At 41.7% G+C, this 12,899-nt stretch overlaps 1 protein-coding gene across 1 annotated transcript in view; it reads left to right on the forward strand.

Annotated features, from left to right (window-relative positions):
• Window positions 1–12,899, forward strand: part of LOC134536241 (transient receptor potential-gamma protein) — a 100,860-nt gene that overhangs the window by 83,293 nt on the left and 4,668 nt on the right. The window contains exons 11-16 of the mRNA XM_063375937.1: window positions 231–364; window positions 1,810–1,936; window positions 2,768–2,963; window positions 7,237–7,431; window positions 9,600–9,641; window positions 11,413–11,596. Coding sequence (XP_063232007.1) covers window positions 231–364; window positions 1,810–1,936; window positions 2,768–2,963; window positions 7,237–7,431; window positions 9,600–9,641; window positions 11,413–11,596 — 878 coding nt within the window. The remainder of the gene's footprint in view (window positions 1–230; window positions 365–1,809; window positions 1,937–2,767; window positions 2,964–7,236; window positions 7,432–9,599; window positions 9,642–11,412; window positions 11,597–12,899) is intronic.

Consider the following 12,899-nt stretch of genomic DNA (forward strand, 5'->3'; position numbering starts at 1 on the left):
AGAAATTAACTTTCCTACTTTTTTTGCAATGTTACCAAATACTTCAATAATGTCTTTTAAATTTAATTTGTTTATTCTTTGAACTGGCATGTAAGTGTTTCCTGTGTTCGGTAAACCCGGGTTCATTAGCTTCAGTCCAGTAAGTTGCTAGACGGCGTGAAAAGGGAACGCGGTAAGGTGCGAGGTGTGTAGCTGACCGCCGTGTGTTCTGCTCTGTTGGCGGCCCGCAGCTCGCTGAAGCTGGTGTACATATTCTCGGTGAACCCCTACCTGGGTCCGCTGCAGGTGTCCTTGAGCCGCATGGTGCTCGACATCATGAAGTTCTTCTTCCTCTACGTGCTGGTGCTGTTCGCCTTCTCGTGCGGTGAGTGCCGGCTTGCAGCTCTCTCCTGTCCGCGATCTGGACATGACACTGTGATAACTTCTGCTGATGAAGTCTCAGGGCTCAGGACACAGCCAACTGTCTGGTCAGCTGAATCATGCCGCGAATGTAAATGGCGTATCTATTTCCCGGTTCTTGGAACCCATGTTGGACACTGGCAACAGTGTCAGGCATGTAAAAGACCCATCTTTCTCGTAACCAGTACCACACCCTAACGGGATCATATGCCTGGGGGAGTATTGGTGAATTGTATGAGGTGTGAACCTAAATTACATGTCTGGTTAGCCGAGAGAGGTCGGGGCTGAGGCGGTGACTATGCTGGGTTGGTGGCCCCAGCCGCTGGTCATTGCCGAAGCCCTAACACCCTCCCTATCAATAACAGGCAGCGATCCCTAACAGTTCTGTATATCAAAAAGCTCTGGAATGTTTTAAAAGAGAACTGGAAGATACTCCCACACTACCCTTCAAGGGCGCACATTTGGGAAGGGAGCGTGAGTAACGCCAGCCGCAAGGTCGGAGCACATCTGTGAAAACTTCTGTGGAGCATCTAAATTAGTCCTAAACATCGAACCGCCCCAGTCTGTACTCGTTTGAAGCCTTTTAATACTTTTTTCCAGTAAAAACTCCACTTACTACTTGAATACCACTTTACTACTTATATTATATTTATAGTGCATGTATTGAACCTAGCCGCATGATTTAAAGTCATACCTAAGAATATTATAGAAACAAATTTTGAAATCAATAAATTATTTTATTTCCTTTTTTATTATTCAAGAGGTTATCAGTATACGTAAGAGAGTTCTGTCAGTTAATACCCATTTCATTATCTCCCCTTCCATATAAGATTTTGGGTTACGTCATTGGCTTACACCAAATTTTCAGTCTTGATTTTAGGCCATTCGGTCTGTTGGTCGCAGCAGTTATCTGGCAAGACATAGGCACAATCTCGCTCCCGACCGAACAGTAACCATTGAGTTTCTAAACATTATTCTTCCCAGGATCCAGGCTTGTTTTCCATGTGTTTAGGTTTTTTTTTTGGTCATCAAGTCCCTGAGATTATTTCTAGAATACCCAGCATGAACTAGCAATGGTGTATGTTAAATGTTTTTTTATGTTAAACTAACCTTTCCCACTGCAAAATAATCATCAAAAAAATAATGTCTAGGACTGAGTGTTGTAAGGTCTTTTCAGAATTCACAAACAAAAATATATGGAAAACCACAATTTAATCTGTCTAGAAACTTTGATTGTTTTGGTATACTCTCACTACAAAGGGGTCGTCGATGTAACTATCATCATATCATCATTATCATCAGCATCAGAGTAGTGTCATTATGAAAAATTATATCCTGCTGGTAATTTCATGTTGGTTTTTGTACGTGCCGGTGCACTTGAAGCATCTCGAAGCGTGTCTATCGCCGCAGGGTTGAATCAGCTGCTGTGGTACTACGCCGACATGGAGAAGCAGCGCTGCCCCAACGCAACAACCACCATCGACCCCAAGAACCCCAGCGACCCAGACGCCTGCACCGTGTGGAGGAGGTTCGCCAAGTGAGTGCCCCCAGCTTGTCTCTGTCCCTTCCAAACTTCCATCCGCACACACCCGGTTCATGTCGCCAGCGACTGCATTCGTGAGCAATAATCCGGTCCATCAATACACCCTGAGGCGATGTGTTCCGATAAATATATCCCAGGAGCTCTTCGTTCACGAATGAAACCTATTCCTTTGTTGTGACAGCAGCTAGTGATTAAAATTTCTGGATCTCGGAAAGGAACCAACTAAACAGGAGAAAGTTCATTGTTCATACTATAAAACATTTTTTTGAGTTCGCGATAGCTTGGTCATGCGTTGGACTCCTGGTGTGATAACGTTTTATAAATCGATGAACGCCCGTCTGCACGCACGGAAAAAAGCATGACTCATTGTCACGTTCCGCCTGAGCCGAGCGTGCGAGAACCGGCCAACCACTGTGCGAAAATTTTTTCTATAATATCAAACAGTTTGAGGCGGGCTTTTTAAAAGCAGCAATTTAAAAAAAAATTGATTTATTTGTCCAATTTCGTCGTTTCAAATCAACAATTTATTGACATTGATTTCATTTCAGTTCTTTTCTATAACTAATTATTCGTGATTATATTTAAACAAATTATTTAAAATTAAATTGGCAAAACTGTAAATAATATTTGAAAATTAAAAAGTATGCAATTTTTCATCAGTATTTTCTTATGACCCTATCACGTAAAATTATCGTCCGAAAACCGACTTTACAGACAACCCCCATCTACTACCAGTTTTTCACTGCATGTCCCTCGTTCTGCCTGAAGTAGAGTGTGGAGCAGGCCTGCGCGGAACGCTCGAAGTGAATGCGCGTGTTGCTGCAGCTTGTTCGAGACGACGCAGACCTTGTTCTGGGCGGTGTTCGGCCTCATCGACCTGGACAACTTCGAGCTGGCCGGCATCAAGAGCTTCACGCGCTTCTGGGGCATGCTGATGTTCGGCACGTACTCCGTCATCAACATCGTGGTGCTGCTGAACCTGCTCATCGCCATGATGAACCACTCCTACCAGCTCATTTCCGTAAGTTCTGTAAGTGGGCCCACCGCCTCTCGGTGTGCTTGTCCTGTGTGCCTCTCTGGTGTGCCGCATGGGCCCGCGGGTGTGCCGGCCGTTCTCACACCTCCCCCTCGCCCCCCGAGTCGGTCTCTCGCGGGAATCATGTCTCCCTCGAGACTAGAGACCGCGCTCGCCAGCTGTGAAAACCACTCGGGTCTTCTTGAGTGGTCGCGAGCATCACTCACAGCAGAGCGACCTCGTGCTCCAAAGACTCTGCGCCCTTCACTCTCTGCTCTCTCTCTCTCCGCCGAGTCTGCTTCACGCTCTTCTCCTTCCCGCGCTAGCAGAGTGCGACTGCTAGCGACCGCCGTCAACACCTACCTGGCTTGTGCCCACCTCTGCGTCATCCTTAATAATAACTAGAGACCTGCAAAATTCGCGGATTCATTTCGCGATAGGCTGGAATCCAAGTGCGTGTAACTTATCGCCGCTTCAGTGATTGGAACACAGTTTGCCTGAAGGACTGCGAGCCAGTGAATGACCCTCGACGTAAGAAGTATCTAATCACAAGCATCCCAGTTCATCAGGTGTCACGAGTCAGTAGCCAATGAGCTGGTGTAATTATTCCCGAGTGCATAGATGATCGTGGAGTCTATCCTAGAGGTCATCGAAACCACGAATTTTTCCAGTCCCTACTCATGACTCAATGTTCAGGATCTTCCTGTCTCCCGTGTATCATCTCGTTCGTTCGACATTTGACTGCCGAAGATCGTGCAACCGAATTTTTTGTGAATAGACTTTATATGGTTCTGCCTATATTGGGTGTTATACATAATAATTCTGTGTTTGTCTCCCACGACAGGCCCATAAGTATATAAGCTCTCTCTTAATCCCTGTTGAATTTAATTGAAATATATATATACGTATATATTTTTTTCCCCCATATTTCTAGTTTTTCGTGGGTAGTCTGTAAGTTTAAACACTACATTATCTTCCGTAGGAGGTTCATAATTTTGTCTACTTAGTGAGCTTTTACTTTGCAGAGTAACCAAACTAAGCTCTGAAGGGAAGCGTAAATTTATTTAATGCCCCATGATTGGTATAATGACCAGCTATTTACTGATTTATTGCCGACATTATTATTCTGTCATTGCTGATGTCAATGTACGTTCCAAGCGAACAAATAGTGCAAACCACTGATTGCGCGAAGTTGAACACACTATGTGAACAGCTAAGCTTGTCATCTGACTTGAGATAAGTGTTTACTACCTCTCCCACTCCTATTATTTTATGTTTCTTATGTTTGCCTGGACACTCGCACTAGTCGAAGCATAATTGCTACAAGAACCATGCATGATTGGTTTTATTCGAGCTTGTGAATGTGGAACTTAACTGCAATGGTTTGACACAAACACAGATTAACACGACAGAACGTATGACATATTTCACGCCGGTTGTGAGTGTATGTGTTAGTCTGTGCATGTGCGATCCTGCCTACTGCCCCAAAATTTCAACCTACCGAAAATATGCGATATTTGTATGTCTAACTCTGACATAATTGCAACCTTGGTGCTCCCCGGCTTAAATAAACTAAAATTAAAATAATTGGCTTGTGTGTTTACTCTTTGAAACTGCATGCACGTCGTTTTGTGTTTTTAAGTAATTTCTGACGATTTTATCTGCGAGTTTGATTTATGTCAATGTATTTTTGTTTTACTAGAATCGTATTATTTAAATTTATTTGCATTTAATCATTCCGTGTGTAAGTTTAATTTTTAATCATTAAAAATGACTTCCTAGTACGTAATATGTATTAGTAACTAAATAATTTAGTTAGTAGAATAAGTGTAATAAATTTAATGATTTTGTACAAAAGTTAATTAAACACAACTGCAATTATGGGTGTTTACGAGTTCAATATAAACTAAAACCACAGAAATAACCATATATTTAGTTAAACTTCACGATTACAAATGAAGCAATAATATTATTTTAAGAAACAGGTGCCGAAATAACTTGTTTTCTGAAAAATCGCAACATGTAATCCTCAAGAGTATAGGAAAAGGTCACAGCGTACATTAATTACGAGAATATGAAAACAATTATATATTTAATCTGAACGATTCGACAGAATTCGATGGGGTTGGTTTTTTCGAATATATATTTTCATTAAGAAGACCTAAATACACAGAAATAGTCAATACGGAAAGTAGTTTTCATAAAATTAGTGCTTGAAACCAAAAAAATTACCAAATATGAAGAAAAAAAATTGTATATAAAATTTTAAAATCACATAAAAAGTTACTATAGTAACCAAATGTTAGAAATAAAACATATTTCAATTCTAAAATAATCTAACCTATTTAAAACTAGTTTTAAGCAATAATTATAAAAGAAAATCATTGAACTGTATTTCGTACTAAGATCTAGTTATTATATATAGAGGTTTTTATTGTGTAATATTAATCATTTTTCAGCCAAATTTATTTTCATATTTGTTTATTTTTTATTTCAAACTCTTATTATATGAAAGAAAAAAATCGTAGGTATTTCTTGTTTGAATGATACATTTTACTGACTATTTCTGTACATTAATATCTCTGTAATGAAATATCTAGCCAGCCAAACCAACCCCATTGGATTCTGTCAAGCCGTTCAGGTTAAGTATATTATTCTTTTTACATTCTCTTCAGTTATGCACAATGCGACAATTGCTGTCCTCTTTGGGCGATATTCTTGCTTACAAATTATTTGAACAACAAAAGTTATACAATAACATTTAAAAAATTTGGCAATCAACGTAATAAATTCAGTAAAGATCCACACATTTTCACGATAGGTATTTGGTTAATTGACAATCCGAAATTTATTTGTGGAAATGCTACAAGCTATAAATAAGATGATTTCGTGGATCTTGACAAGAAAAGTGAGCTGAATTATTGCTTGGAAATATTTTTAGCCAAAACATAAGTTTTACTCCTGAATAATCATTGTCTACAATCAGTGCATCCCAAGTGTAGAAATACATTTCTAATTAACGCCTTTAATTTATTGGCTTCAATTAGAGTATATTAAATAAATAGTCATTGTACTGGAATTGTTCTATCTACAGAAATTATTACCTTTAAGCAGTTTATCCATTACAAATAATTGACAAATAAATAAATTCTTTTATAAAGCGCTTGGAGCTGTTTGGAGTTGCCTGGTTTCTGGGTTGTAGCCGCCATTATCAGGGTAGAGTTACCTACTGCGATCTTTATTTGGAGCTGTGTATTCTCATCCGAGCAATTGACTAGCTCAACAGTGGAGATTGTTTGAACAACGGAGCCCCTTAATGTTTAATAAAAAAAAGGGGGGATTGTCTGAAAAATTCGGTTTATGGGCGATAATTTTACGTGATAACGTCATAAGAGTAAATTGATGCTTTTAAAAAGCCCGTCTTAACCTGTTTGATATTATAGAATATTTTGTCGAAGAAGGTGGTTGGCCGGTTCTTGCACGCTCGGCTCAGGCGGAACGTGACAATGAGTCATGCTTTTTTCGTGCGTGCAGCCGACGTTCATCGATTTAAGACGTTATCACTAGAGACCGGAAAAAATTCGCGAATTCATTTCGCGATAGGCTAAAACACAAATAGTTATACCTCAGTGCTGCCTCTGCTATTGGTTCACAACTCACTCGGATTACTCTGGGCCAATGAGAAACTCCCCAACCAAAGGTTTATCGAATCACAGGCTGCTACGTTGGGACGTCTCCACAAGACAGCATCCAATGAGTGGGTGGCATTTGACCGAGTGTACGTAGAACTATGGAGTTAATCTTGCAGGTCATTGAACCCGCGAATTTTTCCTGGTCCCTAGTTATCACGTCAAAAAAACTGGGGATTTTGAAGGGAAAAAAATTCTCGTTTTAACCCTTTCAGTCACACTTTGTCTAATCCTATGATATACTTAATTTAAATTTTTTCTTATTTTAATTAAACTTTTTATTTGTGTGGTAATAATCTTATACTTTAAATATTATATTAATGTATTATTATTTTATAATAGTTAATAAAAATTTTATTAAATGTGTTTATTTCATAGCCTTAAAATACGATGTGCACTAGAATGTGGGTACACCTTAACCCACAAATTCAAAGTTTCATAAACTCCGTGTAACATCGAGACACAAATTGTCCACTTCAGTGGACGAATGGACTGAAAGGGTTAAATAAAGGAGTTTGGGTTGAGGTACTTGAGTCGCCCGACTGAAGCACTCAGCACGGGGGGTCAGTGACCGGACAGAGTGGTCGCAGGAGCGGGCCGACGTGGAGTGGAAGTTCGCGCGCTCCAAGCTGTGGATCAGCTACTTCGAGGAGGGCGGCACCGTGCCGCCGCCCTTCAACATCATCCCCACGCCGAAGAGCGCGTGGTACCTGGTGCAGTGGCTGCACCGCCGCCTGTGCGGCCGCTCCAAGGCGGCCAAGAAGGAGCACATGCGCACCATCAGGGTGAGGCACGATCCCAGCGCACCCTCCCCGTCAGACAACCACTCACTTCATGTGAGCTTTCGGACATACGCCACACTCTAAAACAAAAATTGTACTTTTACAAGGGAAATTTCTTGGAAACCCTGTTGCCAAGGATATTTCTTGCAAAAACTACCAAGGCAGAGCCTTGCAAAATCGCACATGGTACAAAGCTATGCCTTGTAGTTTTACTAGTAATATCCTTGGCATCAGGGTTTCCAAGGATTTTGCTTGTAAAATATACAAAAATTTCTTTCAGTGAATTGCTAAGCACAAGTATGTATGCAGAAGAAAACTAAAAAAAAAAAAAATACCCAAAAGACAAAAAAAGTTAGTTTTCTTCTACAGACATACTACGTGTGCTTAGCAATGGCGTATGTCCAAAAGCTTACATCAAGTCATGCACTCCCATTGCACAAATCTTTCAAACATAAGAAACAATCACTGTTCTGAAACCATCATGGTGCAAAAGAGTCGAGGTTCGAATTGCCAAAGAAGGTTTCACTTCCGTCGCAAGCATTTGGTTACAGGCGCTCTCTAATTTTTGTGTGGCCTACGGCAAGCGCCAACAGGCCATAGGTCAATTTTTTTTTCTGTATTCGAACTCTCTGGATCATATCGCTATCAATCAAAATCTTCATTGAAATTTTTTTTAACTCATGCCTTACCCGGGACCAGAGCCCAGAATCAACGCACCTTAAGCCATTGTGCGTCCGACTAGGCTACAGAGGTGCAACCGAATAGGCGGAATACGGAGAGAAATGCCAACATCAAAGATTAAGTTTTGAATGTAAAGAAAAAAAATCTAAATTGCTTAAACACAATAACTTAAATTAAAAAAAATATATTTTACAAACATCCTTAGATCCGAATTAATGGAATGGTGTATTAACAGAGTGGCGGATTGAGTATAATGACAAACTATTATACAGTGGAATAATTTTTGACAATGTTGAATTATCTTGGTAGCAATGAAATAAACATGGCTGCCATGTGCACCTGAGGTTAAAGTTTGCATTAGAAAATTGACTGTCAAACGCAAATGTCTGATGATGGGGCAGCCGCAAATATCTTCGATATAGACGCTCTGCCGCGACGCCATTTCCTCTCGCTGCTCCAGAAATGCAATGCATCTTTGCCATCCTATGTCTGTAGCTCTCCAACCTGCGCAGGCAACTTCCGCTCCCTGCATAATCTTGCAACGACAAGTCCCAACTCACTCGCTTGAGTTGGCGAGCTCGTTTGCTACCGTAACAATAACTTGTTTCAGTATGCCTGGCATACCCTTAAAGTCGGACTAAGGACTTTTGAAACCCTACCGTATAATACAACAGCCGATCAGAGCCAGAAATTGAACACGATAACAGGAAAAAGAGCAGAAATCTAAAAGTCAAGAGACCTGTTTTTAATTATCGTCTCCAACAGTAATATAGACACTTTTGGTGCAGGAATATTTCTTCAGCCTTTATAGAGACCTTGAAATTTCTTGATCATGTGTTTTCAGAGTTCACATAAAATCATTGGAATCATTGTACCAAAGTATTGCACTTTGTGACTCTAAGCCCAAATTTACTTTAAAACAGTTTTAAGCATTGCTATAACTGTTAGTTTGGGTCTCCATATGCGACATGATCTTAAAATGACTTCCTGGTGGTGTATCCTCACACTGTAATCAGGTGGAAGCGTGTCTCCAGGATATTCGATAGCATGGCTTCTTGCAACATTCAATCAGTTATTAACAGAATTAAAGTACCAAATAAGAATATAAAATGTTTAGATATTTTGTACCTGAAAATTTCCACCCAAAATAAAAGTCAAAAATCTGTGTTACATTCGTGAAAGAATCTTGATCGTAAGATTTCATGGCCACACAGTTTTAAAACTACTTGTCTTTTTGGTTGAGTTGACGATGATTATGTGGCGGGGACATCATTGTTTCCCGCAGACGTGGTCTGAAACCAAAAAGCCATGCAGTAGTCCGTGGGGAAAAAAAATTAGCATTCCGTTGTTTTATTGATTAGAGTTAGGTATTTCATAACGCACATTCGGAATGTTCTCACCAACTGATGTCTCCCTCACATGAGTCCCGACTCGAGACTAGTCTCCCAAACTCCAGGGTCCTCAGTAATGTGGTGATGTGTCTCTTGCAGCGTAAGGCGAAGCAGGCTAGCGAGAGAGACTTTCGCTACCAGGTGAGTCGCAGTGCTTCGCCTGCTGACCGCTCTCTGTGTGGCTTCTGTGTTGTCTGTGTGGCTGCCGTGTGTATTGGTACTTTCCCCACACCAGATCAGTAGTCGGTGCCTTCGTCAGTTCCGAAATGTTGACGTGGATGTATGTTCAGTTGTTTAAGTCCCCGCACCACATTACTTTTAACATTCATAAGTTCATTGAACCTGGAAACACCCTAGCTTTAGCTTGGCTGTACCTACTTGTTCTGCTGTGAAAATGACCATAATAAGCAAGATTTCGTGCATGCAGTCATTGGTCCACTTGAGCTGTTTTTTTTCCTGTGTTATTTTGCATGCAAAATATAACTACTTAAAATAAAAATAGTGTTCGTAAGAAAAAAGACTGTTGTATTAAAGTATGTAACGATCTCGTTTATTTATTGTACATTTTAAAATAATTCATAGAAACTACAGTGTAGTAATTTAGTGTTTGACGAATGCAGGAAAATAAGGCAAACGCCTAGTTAAGATAAAATGTGCAGTATTAAGCAACACCAGCTCAGCAACACCAGCTTATTTTTTATTTTGAATATGCAGAATTTTTTAGGTGCCGAAATTTTCATAGCACCGAACCATTTTCATTTTTAATATTAAAATAAATAATAAGCGATCATAGTTCAATTATGAACATTCCATGTTAAAAGTCCATTTTACTGGCTAATCCTTGATATAATTTTTTTATGATGAACTATTTTACTAATGTGTCCAAATAAAATAGCAATAAATTCCCTGAAACTAATCATAATGCATCATTAAGTATCCAGCAGAATCATTCGATTTTCTAGTTAATTGAGTTGTACTTGTGGGAAAAATCTAAAAATTGAAGAAAAAAATTCTTTGTGTGGTAGCATTTTTTTTTTTTTGTATTTCATATTATACAATTTTGAACTCTTCACTTTTATATGTTTTACCAACAAATAAAATTGTAGTAATTATTCATAAATAAATGTAATTTAAGAAGCATGTTTTATTCAACAACCCGTAACACGGCTTCACGTGCAGCAAGAAGCACAGTGCAGACCAGAAGGTGGTGATCTCGATGTCGACTGCACTTATGGCCTATGATGATGGTGCTTTCCCCACCTTCTAAACCAACGACTGCCCCCTTCCCCCCCCCCCAAAAAAAATATATAATATTTACTTACATAGGACTTTGAATTTGAAACTGTCCAACCAAGTGGTCCGGGGGTCCAAGCACAGACAATTTTACTGAGCGAGATATTGCACTTTAGGAGAAATTCATTTGTACAAGTAGTAAATGTTAATATTTTGTGTTGTTTTCCTTACTTCCCCCACCCTCTTCCCTGCACCAAGTGTTTGTTCTGACTGGCACCTTCGAGGGCTGGTCAGCTCGCGGCGACGACGGAGTTCTGGGAGGTCCAGGGAGGTCCTGGGAGGTCCGGGGAGGTCCTTGGAGGTCCGGGGAGGTCCGGGGAGGCCCTGGAAGGTCCTGGGAGGTCCTGAAAAGTCATGGGAGGTCCTGAATGGTCCTGGGAGGTCCTGAAAGGTCCTGGGAGGTCCTGGAAGGTCCTGGGAGGTTCAGGGAGGTTCAGGGAGGTCCACGGAGGTCGTGGGAGGTCCATGTGGATCCTGGGAGGGTCTTGGAGGTCCTGGAAGGTTCAGGGAGGTCCTGGGAGGTCCGGGGATGTCCAGAGAGGACCAGTGAGGTCCAGGGAGGACCAGTGAGGACCAGCGATGTTCCGGGGAGGTTCAGCGAGGTCGCGTGTGCTTGCAGAGCATCATGCGCAACCTGGTGCGGCGCTACGTGACGGTGGAGCAGCGCAAGGCGGAGGGCGAGGGCGTCACCGAGGACGACGTGAACGAGATCAAGCAGGACATCTCCGCCTTCCGCTGCGAGCTCATCGAGATCCTCAAGAACTCCGGCATGAACACATCCACGGCCGCCGGCATGGGCACGGGTGAGCAGCGTAGACCCGGCGGGGAGCCGCCCCATTTGACCCCAGACCCCCTCTATAGCAGCGTATACCTGGGGGAGCCGCTGCCATATGACCCCAGGCCTCGCCACAGCGATGTGGACCCGGGGGAGCTGCTCCATTTGACCCGTGCCTCGCTGCACTGTCGCCACATGCGCTCAGCCCGGCTTCTCGGCTGTAGCGCGTGTAACATCTTAGCTCGCGCTGTGTGGCATTTGGTAGCAGTCATTTCATGGATAGCACGGAGGTCACGTGCATGACCACGGTGCTGCCATTTTTTGTGGACGGCACGAAACAAGGTTCACTGGGTCTGAGTAGTGCTCACATGGGTAGAGTCGAAGGGATAGTAACCAGGGAACGTGATCTCTGATCACGACCCTACTGCCCCATACGTGCTAGAGTTCCCGTCAAAGCACAGAATTCTGAACAGGGTACAGACATGGCTCCCAGCATGTAGCGCTCTATCGAGTTCGTCGACGTACTCTATGAAAATGTTTGACAAACGGTGCAAAAGGCATTGTTGCAAGTTGTCCAGAAATCTTAATAGAGTATATGTCCATGTTGCTGTAATTCACGCTGTTAAGTGTTCCACACACGTTCATCTTCGCGGCACAGTTCTACAGACATAACAGTTTCTGCTCACGGCCTTCTCGTCTGCTCGATTCACCAGAGCATCGCGTGTGCACGAACTGGCTCACTCGGGCTCGCACGGGCTGATGAGTGTGTGGAGAATAACGCAGTCTCACTTGAGTCCTGCAACTACTGGCTTGAGTGCTCTTCCAACAACCTTACCAACTGCCCGCGCCCTAGCTGCTGTCCCCGTGATGGCTCCCGAAGTGTGGATTGGGTTGTACCAGTGCCATTTTCACGTACAAACCTGGACTTTTACCCAGTTACATACGTCGCAAGGTAATCCCACATCTCTTGAACCCTTCCAATACTTTGGTAATTGCACTACAGATATGTTGTCACATTCTAGCCTTAATCATAATAAAAGAATTGGCTTCTGACCTAAAATTCGCAGTATTACAACCTAAATTAATATTTTTGATTTAATTTTTTATACATTTTGTTTTGGTTTTATGTTCTTCAGAGTGTGTCAACCATCAGTGGTATGTCCTTCATGTAAGAGAAGTATGCAGCGGTTACATTGACTACAGACAACTAACATGTGATTGATGGCAGTATTTTAGTGTCTAAGCAAGCTTCAAATAAATTTATCGTTTTTTGTTTCGTAGTAATTTTATGATAGATTATAAGCACTGGCACACGCTCCGGTATTTTTGAT

Source organism: Bacillus rossius, chromosome 10 (assembly GCF_032445375.1).
Source record: "Bacillus rossius redtenbacheri isolate Brsri chromosome 10, Brsri_v3, whole genome shotgun sequence".
Lineage (NCBI taxonomy): Eukaryota > Metazoa > Arthropoda > Insecta > Phasmatodea > Bacillidae > Bacillus > Bacillus rossius.